The sequence below is a fragment of the Rana temporaria genome, chromosome 1 (genome assembly GCF_905171775.1).
Source record: "Rana temporaria chromosome 1, aRanTem1.1, whole genome shotgun sequence".
NCBI classification, from domain to species: domain Eukaryota; kingdom Metazoa; phylum Chordata; class Amphibia; order Anura; family Ranidae; genus Rana; species Rana temporaria.
In genome coordinates, this window is record NC_053489.1 from 551,740,207 (window position 1) to 551,763,799 (window position 23,593).

Consider the following 23,593-nt stretch of genomic DNA (forward strand, 5'->3'; position numbering starts at 1 on the left):
AGCAAGCAACATTTTTATTTATTTTTAAACATTTTGCCGTGTCATTGAGTATACTGAGAATTTTCATGCAAATTTGTACGAATGTTCTACTAACTACAATGACATGTGTTCTATCCCAGCAGCATTGGTTGTTTGTCCAGTCCTTTTTGTGATCCCTTCATCTTCCTTCTTAAAGTGGATGTGAACTGCCTCAGATGATACACAGAGATTAATCAAATCTCCCTACATAGGTTTTACATGTATATCTGCTGTGTTCACATTTATATTCTGTGTTTAGAAAGTTCAGATTTTGTTAGGAGATTTTCTCTTCCTGGTTAACACAGAGTGTGATGTCTGGTCATACAGCCTAGACAGCTAAAATTGCTGATTGGAGGAAAGGCACACACCCCCTCTCCTCATAGGCAGAGACTCTCAGAGGTGATTTGTAATAGGAGCTGCTCTCTGCTAATCTATTTTAGCAACCTCCTTTGACAAAAGATTCAGGCTGCTTATGTCTAAAAAGTAAAAAAATATGTCAGGAGTTCTCATGCTGATAACAGGGGAACCATTCAGAAGAGAGCTATAAGACTCAGCTATCTGAAAAGAGATAACAAAATACTGCAGATATATGTGCCCAGCTCAAATTTCATGAATCGGGTTTACATCCACTTTAAACATCCTATACTACCTTGTCATCAGCCTACCTATTGGTCTTATTTTTACCTCCTTACCTGTAAAGATTGCTCTTGAATCTGTTTGCTGTAATTACTTAGGACTCAAATTAGGGTAGACAAACTTTAAAGTACAACTAAAGGCAAAACTTATTTTTGTAGTTTTGGACAGAGTGTAGAGGGATTAGAACACCTGGTTTTTATTGTTATCTATGCTCCCGTTAGGGAGAATCGTCCTCTCTATTTGTCTTGTTTACCATTATCATTAAAAGCGAAAGTAAAAGAAAATCACAAACTTCGAGTTGTCCCCAGTAAAACGAATGGAGAAAAGGGGAATGTCCCCAAGGAATTCTCTTCATTTGTAGGGATATCTGCTTACTTCCTGTTTTGGCTATGGGACATGAAGTGAAGGGAAATCTCCGCAATGGGACACCCATTGCAAAAAATAAACTGACAGGGGTTATGACCCTCCTTAAAACCACTTCCCGTCCAGCCTATAGCAGAATGATGGCCAGGCGGTGTTTCACTTATCCTGATTGGGCATCATATGACGTCCAGCAGGATAACAGCTGCCGCACGCCCGTGGGGAACGCGCACCACGGCGATCGGTGGTGTGGTCGGTCAGTCTGAGACACCGATACACCAATCTCGGTAAAAAGCCTCCAACGGAGGTAAAAAAAACTCCAACGGAGGCTCTTTACCACGTGGTCAGTTGTGTCCAATCATGGCTGATCACAATGTAAACAGGAAGAGTCGTTGATCGGCTTTTCCTCACTCGAGTCTGAAAGACGCAAGTAGAGGAGAGCCGATCGGCTGCTCTCCTGACCGGGGGGTCTGTGCTGATTGTTTATCAGCACAGCCCCCCTCAGATGCCCACCCAGGACCACCAGGGATGGCCACCCACACTGGACCACCAGGTATGCCCCCCTAGACCACCAGGGATATGCCAATCAGTGCCCAGGCAGCTGCCAATATGTGCCCATCCATTATGCTTGCCAGTGCCACCAGGGATGCCTATCAGTGCCACGTATCAGTGCCCAGCAGTGCCGCCTATCAGTGCCACCCATAAGTACCCATAAGTGCAGCCTTTTTGTGCCCATCAGTGCCCACCAGTGCCACCCATGAGTGCCCATCAGTCCCGCCTATCAATGCCCATCAGTGCTGCATATCAGTGCCACCCATCAGTGCCGCCTACCAGTGCCCATCAGTGTCGCCTATCAATGCCCATCGTCAGTGCCCCTCAGTGCCACCTTATTGGCGCCACTTCGTCAGTGTTGCCTTATTAGTGCCCATCAGCGAAGGAGGAAACTTACTTATTTACAAAATTTTATAACAGAGACTAAAGAAAATTTTTTTTTTTTCAAAATTGTCGGTCTTTTTTCATTTGTTTAGCAAAAAAAAAAAAAAACACAGAGGTAATCAAAAGAAAGCTCTATTTGTGTGAACAAATGATAACAACTCTATTTGGGTACAGTGTAGCATGACCGCGCAATTGTCATTTAAACAGTGACACCGGCCGAAAGCTGAAAATTGGCTTGGGCAGGAAGGGGGTGTAAGTGCCTGGTAGTGTTAAGTTAAGTTGTTAAATTTATCCAAAATGAAAAAAAAGTTTTGCCTATAGTTCTACTTTAACTTAGTAAAATTGCACAACTTGTTGGACAGCATTAGATGACCGATTTCTATCATTTGTTGTCCAAAACAGTTCTTTTAAACATGAACGTTTTTAATTGTTAGGCAGTAGTCTTGACTTTACCTGCTGAAATATATTAATGAATGCAAACACATTAGAGTTAACATAAAAATTGCTGACTTTACACACATTTTTATTCAGTAATTGTATTTCATTTAATTACATTCTAATTTGGTAATGCTATCTTGCTTTTTCATTCCTACTAATGATCAGCTTCAGTAATGTATGTTGTGCGTTACTTTTAGTAATTAAATGTGATTTGTATTGTTGCAGGCAAAGATGTCTCAAGTGAAGCAAGTAGGTCTTTTAGCTGCTGGGTGCCAGCCATGGAACAAAGATGTGTGTGCTGCTAGTGGAGACAGATTTGCTTACTGTGCCACTCTAGCTATATATGTATATCAGGTATGTTCTTTTTCCTTTGTTATCTTTGTCAGTGATTTGGTGTACCATCATCTTTAAACTTTACTTCTTTTTTTTATATATATACTGGCAAAAGTGTGTACGTTGCAGAATGGAAAAGGCTGAAGGTTTTACAAAAAATGATGATTTGTTTCAGTGGGTAAAATGTGCAGAAGAGGAAAGGGGAGCAGGGAGTATCATATCATATGCAGGAGAGAAGTGCATAGGATATGATGGGGGAAATGTGTGTAGAAGAGGAGTGCAGAGGTGTTATGTGCAGGAGAGAAGTGCAGATGGTATGATGAGGATATGATGGTAGAAATGTGTGTAGAAGAGGAGTGCAGAGGTGTTATGTGTAGGAGAGAAGTGCAGAGGATATGATGGGGGAAATGTGTGTAGAAGAGGAGTGCAGAGTTGTTATGTGCGGGAGAGAAGTGCAGAGGATATGATGGGGGAAATGTGTGTAGAAGAGGAGTGCAGAGTTGTTATGTGCAGGAGAGACGTGCAGAGGATATGATGGTAGAAATGTGTGTAGAAGAGGAGTGCAGAGGTGTTATGTGTAGGAGAGAAGTGCAGAGGATATGATGGTAGAAATGTGTTTAGAAGAGGAGTGCAGAGGTGTTATGTGTAGGAGAGAAGTGTAGAGGATATGATGGGGGAAATGTGTGTAGAAGAGGAGTGCAGAGTTATGTGCAGCAGAGGAGTGCAGAGGGTATGAAGGTAGAAAAGTGTGTAGAAGAGGAGTACAGAGGTGTTATGTGCAGGCGAGAAGTGCAGAGGATATGATGGGGGAAATGTGTGTAGAAGAGGAGTGCAGAGGTGTTATGTGCAGGCGAGAAGTGCAGAGGATATGATGGGGGAAATGTGTGTAGAAGAGGAGTGCAGAGTTGTTATGTGCAGGAGAGACGTGTAGAGGGTATGATGGGGGAAATGTGTGTAGAAGAGGAGTGCAGAGTTGCTATGTGCAGGAGAGAAGTGCAGAGGATATGATGGATATGATGGTAGAATGTGTGTGAAGAGGAGTACAGAGCTGTTATGTGCAGGCGAGAAGTGCAGAGGATATTATGGGGGAAATGTGTGTAGAAGAGGAATGCAGAATTGTTATTTGCAGGAGAGACGTGCAAATGATATGATGGTAGAAATGTGTGTAGAAGAGGAGTGCAGAATTGTTTTGTGCAGCAGAGGAGTGCAGAGGGTATGATGAGGGGAAATGTGTGTAGAAGAGAGATTTTACAGGTGAAACTCGAAAAATTTGAGTGTTGTGCAAAAGTTCATTTATTTCACTAATGTAACTTAAAAGGTGAAACTAATATATGAGATAGACTCATTACATGCAAAGCAAGATAGTTCAAGCCGTGATTTGTCATAATTGTGATGATTATTGCTCACAGCTTATGAAAACCCCAAATCCACAATCTCAGAAAATTTGAATATTGTGAAAAAATGCAATAGTCTAGGCTCAAAGTGTCCCACTCTAATCCGCTAATTAAGCCATAACACCTGCAAAATGTTCCTGAGCCTTTAAATGGTCTCTCAGTCTGGTTCAGTAGGAATCACAATCATGGGAAAGACTGCTGACCTGACAGTTTTGCAGAAAAACATCATTGACACCCTCCATAAGGAGGATAAGCCTCAAAGGGTAATTGCAAAAGAAGTTGGATGTTCCCAAAGTGCTGTGTCAAAGCACATTAATAGAAAGTTATGTGGAAGGGAAAAGTGTGGAAGAAAAAAAGGTGCACAAGCAGCAGGGATGACCGCAGCCTGGAGAGGATTGTCAGGAAAAGGCCATGCAAAAGTGTTGGAGACTTTCACAGGGAGTGGACTGAGGCTGGAGTCAGTGCATCAAGAGCCACCACACACAGACGGATCCTGGACATGGGCTTCAAATGTTGTATTCCTCTTGTCAAGCCTCCTGAACAACAAACAACGTCAGAAGCGTCTTACCTGGGCTAAAAAGAGACAGACCTGGTCTGGTGCTCAGTGGTCCAAAGTCATCTTTTCTGATAAAAGCAAATTTTTCATCTCATTTGGAAACCAAGGAGTATGGAGGAAGAATGGAGAGGCACACACTGCAAGATGCTTGAAGTCCAGTGTGAAGTTTCCACAGTCTGTGTTGATTTGGGGAGCCATGTGCTGGTGTTGGTCCACTCTGTGCTTCATTAAGTCCAGGGTCAACGCAGCCTTCTACCAGGAGATTTTGGAGCATTCATGCTTCCTTCTGCAGACGAGCTCTATGGGGATGCTGACTTCATTTTCCAGCAGGACTTGGCACCTGCCCACACTGCAAAAAGCACCAAAACCTGGTTCAATGACCGTGGGATTACTGTGCTTGATTGGCCAGCAAACCTGCCTGACCTGAGCCCCATAGGAGATCTATGGGGTATTGCCAAGAGAAAGATGAGAGACATGAGACCGAACAATGTAGAAGAGCTGAGGGCCGCTATTGAAGCATCCTGGTCTTCCATAACACCTCAGCAGTGCCACAGGCTGATTGTTTCCATGCCATTGAGGCAGTAATTGCTGCAAAAGGGGCCCAAACCAAGTACTGAGTACATATGCATGCTTATACTTTTCTAAGGTCCGATATTGTTCTATGTACAATCCTTGTTTTATTGATTGCCTGTAATATTCAAATTTTCTGAGATTGTGGATTTGGGGTTTTCATGAGCTGTGAGCCATAAGCATCACAATTAGGGATGAGCTTCGTACTCGAGTCGAACTCATGTTCGACTCGAACATCGTATGTTCGATCGTTCGTCGAATTACGAACGTTTTGGGCCGTTCGTGCCAAATTCGAGTGGCGTGTCACGGCCCATAATTCACTGTGGCATCGCAGTGCATTGCTGGCTGATGATTGGCCAAGCATGCACTATGACCCGCATGCTTGGCCAATCACAGCTTGCAAAAAGCAGAGAGCCATAATTGGCCAAAGCCAGGGTGGCTTTGGCCAATTATGGCTCAGGGGGTTTAGTACACGCCCCACACTATAAAAGGCCGCCTGCAGGTCGGCCTTGTGTAGTGTGTTGCGGTGGTTAAGACAGAGAGAGAGAGAGTGTCATTTTTTGTAGGCAGATAGAGCAGGCAGGCAGGCTAGTCAGTTAAAGTTACAGTGTGTAGAGGATATATATGCATCCCAGGTGTTGTATATATATTTATACACTGTATAGTTTAGCTAGATCCGCTCTTCCAAATTTACTGACAGGCAGGCAGGTGATTGTGCTAGCTGCAGTATTCTCACGTGGTGTACTGCCTGTGTCCTCTGCAGTGTGCACCTAAAGCTATGTGGTGTGTGTACTGCCTGTGTCCTCTGCAGTGTGCACCTAAAGCTACGTGATGTGTGTACTGCCCGTGTCCTCTGCAGTGTGCACCTAAAGCTACTTGGTGTGTACTGCCTGTGTCCTCTGCAGTGTGCACCTAAAGCTACTTGGTGTGTACTGCCTGTGTCCTCTGCAGTGTGCACCTAAAGCTACGTGGTGTGTGTGTACTGCCCGTGTCCTCTGCAGTGTGCACCTAAAGCTACGTGGTGTGTGTACTGCCTGTGTCCTCTGCATTGTGCACCTAAAGCTACGTGGTGTGTGTACTGCCTGTGTCCTCTGCATTGTGCACCTAAAGCTACGTGGTGTGTACTGCCTGTGTCCTCTGCAGTTTGCACCTAAACCTACGTGGTGTGTGTACTGCCATTGTCCTCTGCAGTGTGCACCTAAAGCTACGTGGTGTGTGTACTGTCTGTGTCTGTGCTATTTTTCTCAATGATTTTCATCCATATTGCAGGGACCAGACATTACATTAAAGCCACAAGCAGTTTTAAATTACTTTTTTCTTATAGTAATCTCATTTTGTGCAGGGACAGTTCTAAACATGAGCCACTTCACAGGCATACTATAGACACCCAGCAGGTACAATATTTAAAGGAATTTTTCTTTTTTTTTTTTTTTTTTTCACTTTAAGCATCAATAAACTCACTGCTCCAGAAAAAACTACAGTTTTTAAAACTTTTTTTTCCATTGATACATGTTCCCTGGGGCAAGACCCGGGTTCTCAAACCCGTTTTACAACAATAACTTGCATATTAGGCTTTAAAATTAGCACTTTTGAATTCGAACGTTCGAGTCCCATAGACTTCAATGGGGTTCTAAATGTTCGCGCGAACGGTCGGTCCGTTTAAAGGTTCTGGTGCGAACCGAACGTGGGGGGGGGGGTGTTCGGCTCATCCCTAATCACAATTATGACAAATAACAGCTTGGACTATCTTGCTTTGCTTGTAATGAGTCTATCTCATATATTAGTTTCACCTTTTAAGTTGCATTAGTGCAATAAATGAACTTTTGCACGATATTCAAATTTTTCGACTTTCATCTGTATGTGCAGGAGAGAAGTATGGAGGGTATGACAATGCGCTAAATGTGTGTGAGGGAAGTGTGGTGGAAATAACAGTGGGCAGTAAGTGATAGTTACATAGATGGTGAGACTGAAAAAAGACACCAGTCCATTAGGTTCAAACGTATGATGTGTGTGCGTGTGTTTATGTCAATAGTACATTGTATACCGCTGTATGTTATGGTCGTTAAGGTGCCCATCTAATAGTTTTTTTAAACTATCGACGCTCTCTGCTGATACCACTACTTGTGGAAGAGAATGCCACATCCTTACTGCTCTGACAGTAAAGAACTCTCTACGCAGTTTAAGGTTAAACTGCTTCTCCTCCAGTTTTAGTGAATGTCCGGGTGTCTTTTTAAATTCCCTTTCACTTGACCCCTTATATTCTGACTTTCACTCGCAGCACTCCACAGAAACTGCCCTACTAAAACTCATTAACAATTTACTAACTGCTAAATCCAAACACTTAGGCCTCGTACAGACGACCGGATCTATCCGCTGGGATTGATCCGCGGATCAGTTCCAGCGGATAGATCCGGTCGTGTGTACGTCCGAGCGGACATTTCCCGGCGGATAAAAATCCAGCCGACGGATTCCCAGCGGATAAAAATTTCTTAGCATGCTAAGAAATCTATCCGCTGGAATCCAGTCCAGCGGACTGATCCGGTCGTCTGTACAGACTCACCGGATCAGTCCGTCCGCTCCCCTCCCTCGCATGCGTCGTAATGATTCGACGCATGCGTGGAAGTATTTAACTTCCAGGGTCGCGCACGTCGCCGCGACGGCGCGACACGTCACCGCGAATGTATTCCGCGCGGATTTCGATCTGATGGTGTGTACAGCCATCAGATCCAAATCCGCCAGAGGATTTATCCGCTGGAAACGGTCCGGCGGACTGTTTCCAGCGGATATCCTCTTGTGTGTACGGGGCCTTACTATTTGACCTCGCTGCAGCCTTTGATACTGTTGACCACCCTCTCCTCCTCCAAGATTCTGCTTAATCCTGTTTCTCCTCATATCAATCACAGCACTTCTTTAGTGTTAGGCCAGCCTTACGTGACTCGATTCTCAGCCGATTCAGCAGAAACTGGCCAAGATTTGAACCATTAATGGGCAGGCTAAATGTACCAACTTGCTCGTTCGATCAACTTCGGTACAAGCAGCCTGCAAGATTCACTGGCAATTATAGCAAGCATCTGCTATAGCAACAATCACTGTCTCCTCCTGGTGGGGCTAATTTCGGCTACCACCCCCCGTCGGGAGAAGACGATTGATTGGCAGGAGGGGTTCCAATGTCAACACTGTCTGTGTTAATGGGGAAATAGTGCAAATTTCTTTCCTGCAACCCGTAGTTGCAAGAAAGAAATTTGCACCGTCATGGGCTTTTCTTATCTATAACTCTGTCCTCTCCTCTCCACTTCCTCTTTTTATGGGGGTCCCCCAAGGCTATGTTTTTGGACCTCTTTTCTTCTCTATCTACACCTCCTCTCTTGGTCACTTTATAACCTCCGACAGCTTCCAATACCATCTCTATGCCGGTGACACCCGTAATGCGAGGCTTTCTCCCTGGTGTGGAGAAAGCCTCTTGAGGGGGAAGGGAGCGAGCAGGCAAGTCAGCACACTCTCTACTTTGCAGATAGAAAAAGGAGCTGTATGTTAGTGGGCGTCCTGACACTCCTGCTCGCCCCCTCCCCCCCTCAAGAGGCTTTCTCCACACCAGGTAGAAAGCCTTGCATTACTGTGTGTAGTTACAGACAGAAGAACAGGAAGTGAGGATTTCTCAGAAGAAATTAGGACATTTAAAAGCAAAGTCGAAGGATGAGGTAAGTGAAGGAGGACTGCACTAAGGTAAAGGAAGCTATTTAGGGAAAACATTTTTTACCTTTACATCACCTTTAAAGATGGCCCTGTATATGTTGTAGGGGCCTCTTACGATGTTCTGTACACAGGAGGTAGTTTAAAACTTTTTTTTTTTGTATTGCACTTGTATCTTATTTTACATGATTAAAATAACTGATTAAATTCCTTACGTCTAGCTGGATCACAGATACAATGAATTTAAACTATGTGCAATTATGTCAGAGCACAAAAAGACAATCACAGCCATCTCCTGGTGCCCTCATAACCCTGACATGTTTGCCAGTGCCAGTGCGGACAATCTAGTGATCATTTGGAATGTGGCCGAACAGAAAGTGGTGGCCAGACTTGACAGCACAAAAGGTAAGGCGAACATGACAGCTGCCTGTGATACTAGATGCTCAAAGGTGTACAGACATATCTATGTCCTACTCAGTTCCTGTCCAAGAGGAACAGAAAGAGAGAGGGAACCTCCCCAAAGTGAAGGGTGTACCCATTAGATGACGTCACTATTCTGTATTCTTGTTCTGGTGATAACCATACACTTTTAGATTCCCCATTATTTTCAGTGGTGACAAAGGACACAGATGGCCATACAAGCTTGCCAGGGGTTCAAAACGTTATATACACAAAAATGTAATGCTTGTTTCAAAATGGCATGCATTTGCGATACACCCACACATTTCTAAATGCTGAATGTTAAATTGGAACTTCTGCCAAAATGTTTTTTTTTTAGACCTAGTTGGGAAGAGAAAGGGGTTTGAACCTCTTGAAAAGTTAATGCTGCAGACAGAAGTATTGGCAATATCTATATTATAACATTGGGCACAAGTTGTTAGTTAATATTTATCATATCCTGTATTAAATTGTTTTTGTTGCACCTACTCTGTACCGTATTCCTTCCTTCTGTATGTAATCTTCTGTATGTAAGCGTGCAATGTTGGGAGATATTGGCCGGTTTAATAAAAACTGGCCGATATTCGGCCCATGTGTTTGGCCGGCTTCTGTCGGACAAGCATGCTGGAAAACCAGCAGCTGATTAGGCAATAGCAGAGAGCGCTGACCGTAGTGTTCTGTCGGGGGCTGTCCCCCTGTCAGAACACAACAGCTCAGCGGGGGAGATTGCTTTACTAATGTTGTATCATTAGTACAGCGGCTCCGACCGGAGCTGTCAGTTTTTTTTCCTTCACACCTTAGGCCGCGTACACATGGTCGGACAAAACCGATGAGAATGGACCGAGGTTCAGTTTCATCGGTCCAAACCGACGGTGTGTATAGCCCATCGGTCTGTTTTCCTTCGGTCCAAAATTTTAAAACATGCTTCAAAACCGAACCGATGGACCGCTGCCCGATCGGTCCAAACCGATGGTTAGTACAGAAAAGCATCGGTTCAAAACCCGCGCATGCTCAGAATGAAGTCGATACATGCTTGGAAGCATTGAAATTTGTTTTATTCAGCACGTCGTGTGTTTGACGTCATCGCGTTCTGACCCGATCGGTTTTTGGAACGATGGTGTGTACACACATCAGGCCACTTCAGCGCTGAACAGATGAAAACGGTACAGCACTCTCAAACCGTCCCAAAGATGCTGCTTGCAGGACTTTTCCTAACGTCCCGCAAGCGCTCTGCCCCAGTGTGAAAAGTCACACTGAAATGAATGGGAGGCGGTTTTCAGGCGTTATTTAGAGGCTATTTCTAGCGCTGATGAAACAATAGTGCAGCGCTAGTGAATATTGTGATCAAAAGTTATAATGACAAAAATAATGAACACACAAATGATATATATATATATAAATATAAAGTCTGTGTAAGAGCCTTGAGTCTCAGAACCTATATATAGTAGAAGTGTATATATATATATATATATATATATATATATATATATATATATATATATATATATATGTATGTATAAAGTCCATGTGAGAACCTTGAGTCCCAAAAATAGTGATGCTGAATGAATCAATAAATCTCACCATTAAGTGAATACATTCAAATTCCAAAGAAAGGTGATGAGTGGATATATCAACGTTGAGTATACAGTTGCCTGAAGCGATCACCAAGGCATCAAGTAGAAAAGGTAAGTATAATAAATACTCTTACCAGAGGGTGTGGACTCAGCTGTTTGTAATAACAGTAAAGCCCCATACACACCATCAGATTATCTGCAGATTTTTTTCTGCAGATTTACCAAAACCATCTAATAGGAGGTCAAACCTTAAGAGTTTCAATTTGTATGCAATCAGGCAGGCCCTTGTACTACATGGTTTTGGTAAATCTGAAGACAAAAATCTGCAGATAATCTGATGGTGTGTATGGGGCTTAAGTCTTAGGCCTTGTACACACAAGGGGATCTGTCCGATGAAAACGGTCCGCGGACCGTTTTCATCGTACATGTCCGCTCGGAGATTTCTGTCTGATGGTTGTACACACCATCAAACAGAAATCCGCGCGGACAGGATACGCGGTGACGTGGCCATGCCGTCGCCGAGACGATGACGTGGCGACGTGCGCGGCCCTGGAAGGTCAATGCTTCCACGCATGCGTCGAATCACTTTGACGCATGCGAGGGCTTTTGGCCGAGAGGACATGTCCTGTGAGTCTGTACAGACAACCGAACATGTCCGACAGACAGGCTTCCAGCGGACATGTTTCTTAGCATGCTAAGAAACATTTGTCCGCTGGAAACCTGTCCGATCCGCCGGACAATTGTCCGGTCGGCCGTACACACGACTGAACATGTCCGCGAAAACTGGTCCGCCGGACCAGTTTCAGCGGACATGTTCGGTCGTGTGTACGGGGCCTTAAAGGCGTAGTGGTCTCGACGGACCTTATTCTCTGCATGGACGGCCTCCCCGGACGGCAATGGCTGTATAGATCCTGATGAGACGAATACCATCAATTGCAGGAACCGGACGGATGTGACTTCCAATGCAGGGCATATGAAGAGCCCCAGTGGGTTCACAGAGTAAAATGGGCAAAAAATTGGGAGAGAAAAGAAAAAGATGCTCCAAATGGTGCAGGTCAAATTAAACCGTGACAGGTTTTATTTAAAATGAACAAAAGCATGAAGTAAGAATAAAATCATGTGAATAGTAATAAAAGCAGTATGGGATGCTGTAAAGCGGACCCAACGCGTTTCGGCTTACAGTGCCGTCAACAGGGGCATGTTGAGAGCCATTCACATTCTCCTGCTATCACAATATTCACTAGCGCTGCACTATTGTTTCACCATTTCGTTTTTACTTTGTTTGTTTGTGTGCTGGCAGCTTTTTCACGTTTATGTTTGGTTTAGCGCAGTTTTTCCCCCTTTTTTTCATATTTCTAGCGCTGAGCGCCTGAAAACCGCCTCAGTGTGAAAATGGGTCTAATGCCTCGTACACACGACCAGTTTTCCTGTCGGGAAAACTACCATGACAGCCTTTGGCTGGGAAAACTGGCCGTGTGTATGCTCCATGGCAGTTTTCCCGACAGGAAAACCGCCAGCAATCGCGGCAGGAAAAATGAGAACATGTTCTCTTTTTTCCTGCCGCGATTCCCGGCGGTCTTTTTCCCGGCAGTTTCCCTATGGGAAACACTGCGGTGGAGCATACACACGCCAAAGCTCTCACCGCAGGTTCTTGACCAAGCAGGTTCTTGGTTTTCCCCCCGGGATTTCCAGCTGACTTTTTACCGCCGAGAATCCAGATCGTGTGTACGAGGGCATTAGGCTCCGTTCACACTGGATGCCGATGCGGCTCCCAGCAGGGGTCCTGTGCGTCCTGGGTTACCGTTTCAGGTGCGGTTTCAGCCTGAATTTTGTGCTGAATTCGTGCCTAAAACGGACCAAAAGATGCACAGGGCTCCTGTGCAAATTCGCACTGGAGCCGCATCGGAGATATGTAAACCAACTCCATAGAGAGACATTCACATTCTCCTGCTATTGCGAATTGGATGCGGGGATTTCCACATCCAATAAACCTGGCCTTAGTGTATAAGAGGCTTTAAAGTCATCTAATTTTAGTTATGGCTTTTCTATGCTGTGAACTGTTTTCTCTGATTTCAGAGCCTCTCCTTTCTTATCTTGCCCTTGTCTAGGAATGCCAGCCTCACTGAGTTGGTGTTGGAATTCGGGTGATGCCGTAGCCTTTGTCTCACACAGAGGGCCCCTTTATATTTGGACTATCTCTGGACCAGATAGTGGTGTGGCTGTTCACAAAGAGGCCCACAGCTTTCTGTCAGACATCTGTCTGTTTCGGTGGCATCCAAGAAAAAAAGGAAAAGTTGTCTTTGGACATACAGATGGCAGCCTTTCCGTTTTCCAACCAGGTAACAAAATATAATGTTCATTGTTGGGGTATATTTAAAATAAATATTAAACCCAAATCAAAAAAGTAATATATTGCAGACTGTATTTGTTATTTAAGGCCTTTTTTCCTTAGTTTTCACTTGGTCATTCAGCAACTGACACATCTCCTGTATTATAGTGCCCCACTCTGGATAAGGGCACAATGCCCGACATTTGTTAAACGGTCCTTCAACAGGTTTTGGTCTGTTTTAGGCCCCTTTCACAATGCCGCGACTTGTAAGTTGCAAGATTTTGCCATGATTTTGCCACGATTTCAGGGAATGCCTGTGTACATTTTAGGTCTTTAGACCTCAACTTGCACCAAAGTTGGACCAAAGTAGTACAGGGACTAATTTTAAGTCGGTGTGGGTTACGCATTGGGGTGCGACTTGTCATGCGACTTTGTAGTCCCAAGTCGCAAGACAATCGCACAAGTGTGAAAGGGGCCTTAAAGTGGTTGTTAAGCCACCGTCATATCTTTATATAATCCTGTGTTTTCCTAATTCTGTGTGCTCCTGTCTCTGTGTCTTATAAAAAAAAATGCTGTCTATACCTGATTTCAGAGCACCGCTCGGTGCTCACGTGACTGGCCGCCCCTCCCCTCTCTCAATCTGAAAGCTTGAGTGGGAGGGTATGAAAATCCCCCGCTGACTGTCAGTCCGGAGGAGAGGAGGAGAGGTGGCTGGTCACCAAAGCACCGGGAGGCGCTCTAAAATTAGGTTAGATGGCATTTTTTTTATAAAACACAGAGACGGGCACACAGGATTAGGAAACATAAAGGATTATATGACACATTAAAATACATTTCAGCATCAGGAGGGGAGGGGGCAGGCACTGTCACGAGCTGACAGGCAGGGAGGGAAGGGGGAGAGAGGACAGAGCAGGGCTGTGGATGACAGAGGCACGTAAACTGACCATGGTGTCAGGGCTCAGCAGCCATGATAAACCATGGTAAGTTTACGGGGGGGGGGGGGGGGCAGAACCATGCAGGATCAACCCTGTATTTCAGGTGTTACCTGAACGACATACAGGGATATTCAAGGTAATGCTGACGTATAATCACACACATAGGTTGGACTTGATGGACGTGTGTCTTTTTTCAACTTCACCTACTATGTACAGGGGGCCAAATTACACAGCACAAGCACTGTGCTGTATAACATGCTTTAAAGGAACAGGATCCATTTTTTTTTTAGGGTAACAAACACTTTAAAGCAAACATTTATTATAAGTGCAGTTTACCATTTCTTAGATGTGATGGCTGCATTTGTTTTCCTTTTTTTTTTTTTAGGTTTTCTTTACATTACTTGCACCTGGTGATCCAGCCAGTAAGTCTGTTGTTTTTCAAAAGAACTAGCCGGTCTGCAGATGTAGCACTTACAGGGTTGAGACAAACCATTTCACGCTGACAGGGGTGCTTACAATAATGACCTTTTATTTATGTAAGACTTCCATCCCAAAAGTAAAAAAAAAAAAAATGTTGCCGCAACTGCTTGTGTAACAGCAGTGTGAGCTGAGGTTTGGCTTCAATTTGTTAGTGTATTTAAATGTGTTAGTGCATCTAATGCTCCCCTTCCCCCAGACCGACAATGCTGCTGTCCAAAGGTGTACGTATCTGTTGCTTCTTCATCCAGAGTAGGGACACCCTTAGGCCCCTTTCACACGAGGCGGATCAGTAATGATCCGCCCTGTGAACCTCCGCTTGCTCAGCGGGGATCGCTTCGTTGATCCCCGCTGAGCCGGCGGATGACAGGGCGGTCCGCGCACACTGTGCAGGGACCGCCCTGTCTTTTCTCCGCTCTCCCCTATGGGGGGATCGGATGAACACGGACCGTCTGTCCGTGTTCACCCGATCCGATCCGCCAGACGGATGGAAAAGTAGGTTTTTCCTCCGTCACACTTTGGCGGATCGCAGCGGGTCGGATGTCAGCGGGCATGTCACCGCTGACATCCGCGGCTCCATAGAGGAGCACGGAGCGCCCGTTCAGTTCCGCCAAAAAGACTGGCAGGCGAACCTGAACGGGCCGGCCTTGTGAAAGAGCCCTAATACAGGAGGTGTGTTACCTGACAGATCACCAGGTGAAAACAGAGGGAAAAAGACCCCAAAAATAAAACAAATGCAGCCACTGCATTTATTTATAGGTGAAATGTTTGGGTTTTGTGTTTAGTTTAACATTAAGGGCCTATAGAAATAGAAATGCTTATAATAAATAAATAACTACAGATTGAAAGCACCACCAGAAACATATACTTATTTTTATTTGTTTAGCTTGCAAGAGTCAGAAGCATGTACTAAGACCAGAATCACTGGAAGGAACAGATGAGGAGGATCCAGTGACAGCACTAGAATGGGATCCACTATCCACGGATTACCTTCTTGTTGCTAATTTACACAATGGGATTCGACTAGTAGACTCTGATTCCTTATCTTGTATCACTACATTCAGTTTTCCAAGTGCAGCAGCATCTGTCCAGTGCTTGGCCTGGGTCCCCACGGCTCCGGGCATGTTCATAACAGGAGGTAAGCTCATTTATACTGCCTTTTTTTATATTACAACACAGAAATTACAGACATTATAACAATTTTTACTTTTTAGAATTAGTATAGCCTAGCCATTTTTTTATGCCATAATGTATCTTAGACACAGCCATAGAGGGGTTGCTATACTAAAACTGGAGAGCGCAAAATTTGGTGCAGATCTGCATAGAAACCAATCGGCTTCCATCTCTCCTGCTCTGCTCCTCCATGCTCATTGGATTGCTGAGCTATGTAAGGGCGGGAATCAGCCATCTCAGCATCTCAACGGCTTGCTGAGAGGCTGAGACTGCCATCAGTCCAGGCACCTGGCGGATCCGGACTCCCAGAGTCGGGATGACGCAGTACCTGGACTGATCTGTGTGGGACTTCAGACCGCTCTCTGCTGAAAACGGGTCACAGGAGTGCAAAACAAATTGCACTCCTGCAGTGGCGTAGCGTGGATTGTCAACGCCCGGGGCAGGGCAAGAAATTTGCGTCCCCTAACCCGTGGATTTTTTAGCACTACCTTCCACTAGTACAGTAGTACTGACCAACCTGATTCCTACACCGACCTACCTGATCACTATACTAACCTACCTGATTCCTACACTGACCACTAAACTGACCTATCTGATTGCTATACTGACCACCACACTGACCTACCTGATTCTTATACTGACCACTACACTGACCTACCTGATTCCTATACTAAACTGCCCTCCTCCTTCCCCCCGGTCATAATCCCTGGGATCATCATGGATGGTTTTCAGTGTACATTTACTCACTGCTGTGTCAGTGTCACCGCTGGAGCATAAGCCGGGACTGCACCGCAACTTATTTCTCATAGCGAAGCAGAAGAGCTCACAGTCTCCTTGACTGCACAGCGCAAAAGAAGCGCTGCAGGTAACTTGCCGCCTGGCGCCCCTCTAAGTTTGGCCCCCGGGGCAACCACCCCCCTGGCCCCCCAATGCTACGCCACTGCCTCTACCTGCTTCCTTGTAGTCTCACGGACGCACTCATCAATGCCCATGACCAGGTGGGGACTTTAGTAATAATCTGTCACTACACACTGCAACTTGAATGTTTGCATTGGAAGGGATGTGCTGAGCCTGCACCCACTCCACCAATCCAGTGTACCTCTGTTATCTCACTCCCAGTAACAGAATATGGTCCCTCCCGGACCTCATGCGTGCTCTCACCTAAATCCTTCCTTCTCGTACCTTGACCAGGCCATAGAGCTCTGTGGCACTAGTCTGCATTCCGGTTGCCATGGGAAATGGATTGCTAGGGCAGGAGCCAGAACACTGACCCCCTCACTACCGGAGACCTGCTACCTTACCAGGTACCACGTCTAAGGACTGGTTGCTTGTTCCTTCACTTGGTTACCCATAGCAACTGCATTTCTCTTCCTTGCCTTGCCGAGGTAACATTTTGTAAGCCTTTGTCGTACGAGAATTTTCGTTCATCGGTCTCTGATCAGCTCTATGGTCAGCTGGGGGAACCCCCAGCTGCATTCTCAGACTCCCTGAGAAAACCATGGAAGACGGTGGGGGGGACGGGGGGGGGTGTTCCCTCCCACTGCTTGTAAAAGCAGTCTAAGGCCGGGTACACACGGACAAACATGTATGGTGAAAGCGGTCCGACGTGGGCGGCCCGCCTTTAAAATGCTTCCACGCATGCGTCGAAGTCATTCGACGCATGCGAGGGACGGCGGGCGCCTGGACATGTACGGTAGGTCTGTACTGACGACCGTACATGTCCGAGCGGGCTGAATTCCAGCGGGCTGTTTTAAAACAAGTCCAGGAATATTTGTCTGCTGGGAAAAGGCCCGGCGGGCAAATGTTTGCTGGAATTCGGCCCGCTCGCGCCCACACACGACCAAACATGTCTGCTGAAACTGGCCTGCGGGCCAGTTTCAGCAGACATGTTTGGTCGTGAGTATGGGGCCTAAGGCTAATTAGCCGCTAGGATTTTTTTTACACAAAAGCCGACCGATGGCTGAAAAGAATGATGCCAAGATGATATCCTCATTCGATCCAGCGCCATGCATGCCTGCTGCTCTTCTCTCCCCTCAATTCTGAGTCTTGCTGGCTTTGCTGTGCCCTTGGCTTCCAGAGCTGTCAATCCATACCCGTGACGAGGTAGCGGGGGGCAGGGCCGTGTCCCGCTGTCTGTGTCAATGGACGCAGACTCGGAAGTAAGCATGTACGAGTGCCCCCATCGGAAGCGGCTTCTTATGGGGGCACTGGACAGAGAGGAGGGGCCAGGAGCGCTGACAGGGACCCAAAAAGAGGAGGTTCACCAGCGCTTTGTGCAATTCCGTTGCACAGAGCAGGTAAGTATAGAGATGTTTGTTATTAAATAAAAAAAAAAAACATTTACAATTACTTTAAGACTTTAGAACCACTTTAAGGAAAAGCTTATTTCAGAACCCCATTTAGTCACACCACATATGCTAGCCAGTATGGAGAAGTCCATTCTAATAAAGAACGGTGATCAGGGAAATAAGTCAAGCCCAACAGAAATATTTCTGATGCTTCCGTGTGAAAGCAGTAAATGCTCAGTCCTGGCAAATAGAAAAAATATTTCTGGCTGTAATGCCGCGTACACATGGTCGTTTTTTGTGATGAAATAAAACAACGTTTTTAAAAACGTCATTTAAAATGACTGTGTGTGGGCTTCACATTGTTTTTTTTTCTTCTAAAAAATGACCCAAAAGATCTAGTGATCCTCTCGCCTGTTTGCTGGCACACTGTTGACCAAGAGATTGCAAGCCTGCCCACCATGGCAAGGTAGACTCTTCTAGGGCAGGACCTACACTAACTACACTAAGCTACCCTACTGGATGCTAGTCATCCTTTTTCTAATGTTGGATGTATGTTTGTAGTAGGCCTCATCCTATTATACTCTGTGTGCGATCTACTCTCTCCTAATTTGGTTGTCTGTCTGTGTGCATCTATCTAAAGCATGGGGCGGTCAGTTTATGTATATCTGGACGTCGTCTGTTAGTGTAGGTCAGTGCATGCCAGTCATTGTATGTTGACCAGTGTGTTAGTAAATAAATGTTAGTTCTGTTTTTACCTGGGCATGTAGCCCAACTTATCTGCAAAGCACCCCATTTTCTCTGGACCCTCTTGGTGGTAGATGAGTGCATATAGGTGGGGCCAGAGGGTAGTACCATTACGCTGGGCGTGGGGGAGTGTGGACAGATGAAACTTGGGGGGAAGTTCCACTGGCCACACTCACCCTATACTCAGGGTGGTAGCGTCCCCTTTTGGTGGTAGATGAGTGCATATAGGTGAGGGCAGGTGGTATTACCAGTATGCTGGGCGTGGGGGCAGATGAAACTTGGGGGGAAATTCAACTGACTACACTCGCCCTATACTCAGGGTAGTAGCGTCCCCTCTTGGTGGTAGATGAGTGGGTGTATTGGGTTGTGAGGCAGTTGATCCAGAGGAAGGCGAAAAACCCCAGCAAATCATGATCCAATGTGCTCCAGCTGGGGAAAAAATTCCTTCCTGATCCCCCGAGAGGCAATCGAATATTTCCTGGATCAGCCCTGTGTGTGGGGGAGGGCGGGCAATTGGAGCCCCACCCTCGGTGGTAAGTGAGTGGAGATGTGGGTGTCGGTGTGTGGAGAGCGGGGTAGGAGGGACAATCCCCCACACAGAGCTCCAGAGGGAGGAGCCATTGTCCAGACTACAGGTGGGTCACGATGTGTCTGTGTAATCTGCCGCCTCTGCTCAGGCTCTAAGGGAACTACAACTCCAAGCAATCTCTGTCCGCATGGGGAACTACAACTTCCAGCATGCACTGTGTAAGTAGTGGGGGTTCAGCTCTCAGCCTGGAATAAGATGCTGTGGGACTACATTTCCCAGCATGATTTTTCTATGGAGATATTACAGGTACCAGTGATCTCTACATATCCCAGCCTGCTCCCCTCCCCCTCCTCATGGGGGATTGCACCCCCCCAGTCCCACCTCCCCACTCATCTCCCACCGCCCTTTACCCCTCCCCCGCAGGCCCAACCGGCCCACCCTTATCCTGGGGGGAGGGGACCCACCACCCTTGGTGGGAGAGGAGTGTGGGGTGAAATTACCCCTGAGGAGGGGGAGGGGAGCAGGCTGTGGTATGTAGAGATTGCTGGGACCTGTAGTACATCTATAGAAAAAATCATGCTGGGACATATAGTCCTGTAACATCTTATTCCAGGCTGGGAGCTGAAGCCCCATTACATACACAGTGCATGCTGGGAGTTGTAGTTCCCCATGCGGACAGAGATTGCTGGGAGATGTAGTCCCTCTGTCCCCTTCCCACGGTGTCCCTCCGGCCTACAGACATGAATTTTCTCCTCACAAGATGGAACATCGAGGGAAGATGAAATCTCGGTTTAGAATTCTGGCAAGCAGCATCTTTGGAGCAGTGAGAGGAGCAGTGTGTATACCGCTCCTTCTCATTGAAAACAATGGGACACCGCGGTAATACCGCCAGCAATACGCCTCTGCAGAGGTGCATTGTGGGCAGTATTAACCCTTTTTCGGCTCCATCTGTTGTTGGTGCTCCCTCCTCTCCACACTTGTGACAGCGCCCCTCTAAATTTTGCGCCCGGGGCGGTGACCCCCCTGGAACCCCCCACGCTACGCCACTGCACTCCTGTGACCCATAGGAGAAGCCCAGCCCAATGAGCTCAGGCTGGGCTTCTCCTTTAAAGCCTAACTCCACTTTTATTGAATAAAAACATTCTCCTCTGCGTGATCAATGTACATTGTAGCGATTTTAACAAACTTTGTTGCAGATTCCTATCTTCTGTTATTCTGAAGGAATAGCTGTTTGTGTCCATGTGAATCAGTATACAAGTGATTTTATAATTATCATTCGGCTGCTGCACCTGTAGGGCTCTAATGAGGAAACATGCAGGGTCTGCATCCCTTTAGACATGATTTCCCTTTGAGTGTATCTTACTAAAAATATAATTTTTGTTGCAGAGGATGCTCAATATCTGATTTATATCTTGGTGCAGACTAATGGGAAAATCAGTGAGCCAATCACACAAGTGGGAAATTATGTTTCTGAGGGGTGGTTTCTGAGGGGTGGACACACTGTATAATTTTTAATAACATTCAATTACAATATGATTTGTGTTGCAATTGTATACGATATGTAAAAAAAAAATTGCGCCACAAAAGTGGAGTTACCCTTTAAATTAAGAATGTTTTTTCAGGAGCATAGATACACGGGCCAAAAAAGGGAGTTACGATGGAGTATCTGACTTACTTCATCGTAACTTCACTGAGAATATGGCCCTATGTGTTTTTGTTACATCTCTTTGCTAGTTTTGGGTTTATCATTCCGACAAGCAAAGCTTGATAGTATGACAGCCAAGGTTTTTGTTTGGTATTTCTCTAGTTCTTGCTTGCTGTTAGGGAGACGTGAATCTGTCTGCCACCTGCTGTCTCTGGCCGGTCTTCTGAGAGATGGAATTCCCTATACCATTCTGGGGGCTCCACTAATGAGATCTGCTATTTCCAGCAGAACACTTTGATTTAGTGCCGGAAAGGTTTGCTGTATGGCGGATTTTTCTCACAGTGAGACAAAATGGCAAACATTACTTGCCTTAGAACTTCCAGAAAAGGCCAAAGAGCTCCTTTATTTTCCAAAGCTGTACTTTCAAGATCCTGGAAGACAGTGGCCCAGATTCAAGAAGCAATTGCGCCCGTGTAACCATGAGTTACACGGCGCAATTGCTTACTTGCTCCGGTGTAACGAGTGCTCCTGATTCATGAACCTCGTTACACCAGGTGCAGCCTAAAATCTGCGCGGCATAAGGCTCTTATGCCTCGCAGATTTTAGGCTGCATTCTTGCGGGGGCGCTCCCATTGTGTATCAGCGTGTAGTATGCAAATTGCATACTACCACTGATTCACAATCTTGCGCGGGCCCCGCGCAAGCCAGGTACGGAGTTTCCGTACGGCTACTTTAGCGCAAGGCTGCCCTTTCTAATAGCAGGGGCAGCCTGTGCTAAAGTATACCGCCGCTCCCGCGTCGCGACGTTCAAATGTTATGTCGTTTGCGTAAGTGCTTCGTGAATGGCGCTGGACGCCATTCACGTTCACTTTGAAGCAAATGACGTCCTTGCGACGTCATTTGCCGCAATGCACGTCGGGAAAGTTTCCCGACGTAGCATGCGCTGTACGCTCGGCGCGGGAGCGCGCCTAATTTAAATGATTCCCGCCCCCGGCGGGATCATTTAACTTGCGCGCGCTTACGCCGGGCAAATTTGCCGGCGCGCCCTCGCAGTTCACGGAGCTACTGCTCCGTGAATCGAGGGCAGCGCAAAATATTTGCGTGGGCGCAGGGCAAAATCGTTGCCCTGTGCCCGCGCAAATAAAGCGCAAGCTATGCTGAATCTGGGCCAGTGATTTTAGAGCCATTAATGCTGCGTGCACACGACCGTTATTCATGTCATGCAAAAAAACAATGTTTTCCGCAACGTGATTTGTCGTGATTCCTCTCAAGCCTGCCTTGCATACACACGTTTGTGAAAAAAAATGCTTGAGCAAAGCGCGGTGACGTACAACACGTACGACGGAAATATAAAGGGGAAGTTCCATTCGAATGGCGCCACCCTTTGGGCTGTTTTTGCTAATTTCCCGGTCTCATAACTTGCATCTGAGCATGCGCATTTTTTTCCCCTCGTTAAAGCGTACACACGATCGTTTTTCCCGACGTGAAAAACGATGAGAAAAAATAGAGCAGGTTCTAAACTTTTTTGGTCATTTTTCTCGTCATGAAAAACTGTCATGTATAAGCGGTATTAGACTTAAGGTCCCTTTCACATGGACGGATAGAATGGTGCTATCAGCTGCGGATTTTACTGCAGCTGGAAGCACACAATGCTTTCTTATGACACCCTTCCCACACTACAGTTACCTGCGGTTTTGTGCGAATAGAAAAAATAGAATTGAATGCGTCCAGCTGCGATGTACCGCAGCTATCGGCACATAACCACAGGTAAACGCAGTGCACTGTGTCAGCTGCGTTTGGTATGAATCTTGAGGGGGAACTCAACGCCAAATTTCAAATAAAAAACCGGCATGGGTTCCCCCTCCAAGAGCATACCAGGTCTGCTATGGATCATAAGGGGAACCCCCGTACTCCGGGGAAAAAAAAAACCCCACCCCAAAGCACCCTGTCCCCATGCTTTTTCGGCGTCTTGGCTTTGCTAACACAACGCTGAGTGAACAGCGAGTGGCCAGCATGGCACCCGCTGGTCACCTTTTTGGGCTACGGCTCTATTCAGGTGCTTCCAAAAAGCAATGCATGAATCTATGGTGATAGAGCGGTGCCAGGAAAGAGGGGGCGGCACCCATGAGCTCCTTATGGCCACTGATGTAAACCCAATTGTTAATATGTCACGCAAACTTCCTTTCTTTATCGTACACCACAGGACATAGCCAGTCATTACATAATGGGTTAAGGGTCACCAGCGGTGGCACAACCAATTGAAGACAGTTCCCCTCCATATAACCCCTCCCATCAGGGAAGTACCTCAGTTTTTTCGCCAGTGCCTAAGGTGTTGGACGTGATTAGGATGTGCTAAAGGAAAACTCTGCCAAAGAGACCCTCTGGGGGTAAAAAGAGCTATGCTTTTGGATCCATCCAAGACACTTAAGATTTTATGCCAAAACTGGATGGGATCCGGGACTCATGCATGAGGTGTCATCTGTAATGTCTCTCTTCGGAGGACTGGGCTCTAGAGTCCAGCACTTTCGCT

At 46.2% G+C, this 23,593-nt stretch overlaps 1 protein-coding gene across 6 annotated transcripts in view; it reads left to right on the top strand.

The window, feature by feature from the left end:
• Nucleotides 1-23,593, top strand: part of WDR17 (WD repeat domain 17) — a 168,208-nt gene that overhangs the window by 40,701 nt on the left and 103,914 nt on the right. For all 6 annotated transcript variants that reach the window (XM_040333663.1, XM_040333619.1, XM_040333636.1 and 3 more), the window contains 4 exons: nt 2,614-2,742; nt 9,153-9,336; nt 13,052-13,282; nt 15,571-15,822. In XM_040333663.1, the coding sequence (XP_040189597.1) occupies nt 2,620-2,742; nt 9,153-9,336; nt 13,052-13,282; nt 15,571-15,822 (790 nt within the window). In that variant the 5' untranslated portion in view covers nt 2,614-2,619. The remainder of the gene's footprint in view (nt 1-2,613; nt 2,743-9,152; nt 9,337-13,051; nt 13,283-15,570; nt 15,823-23,593) is intronic.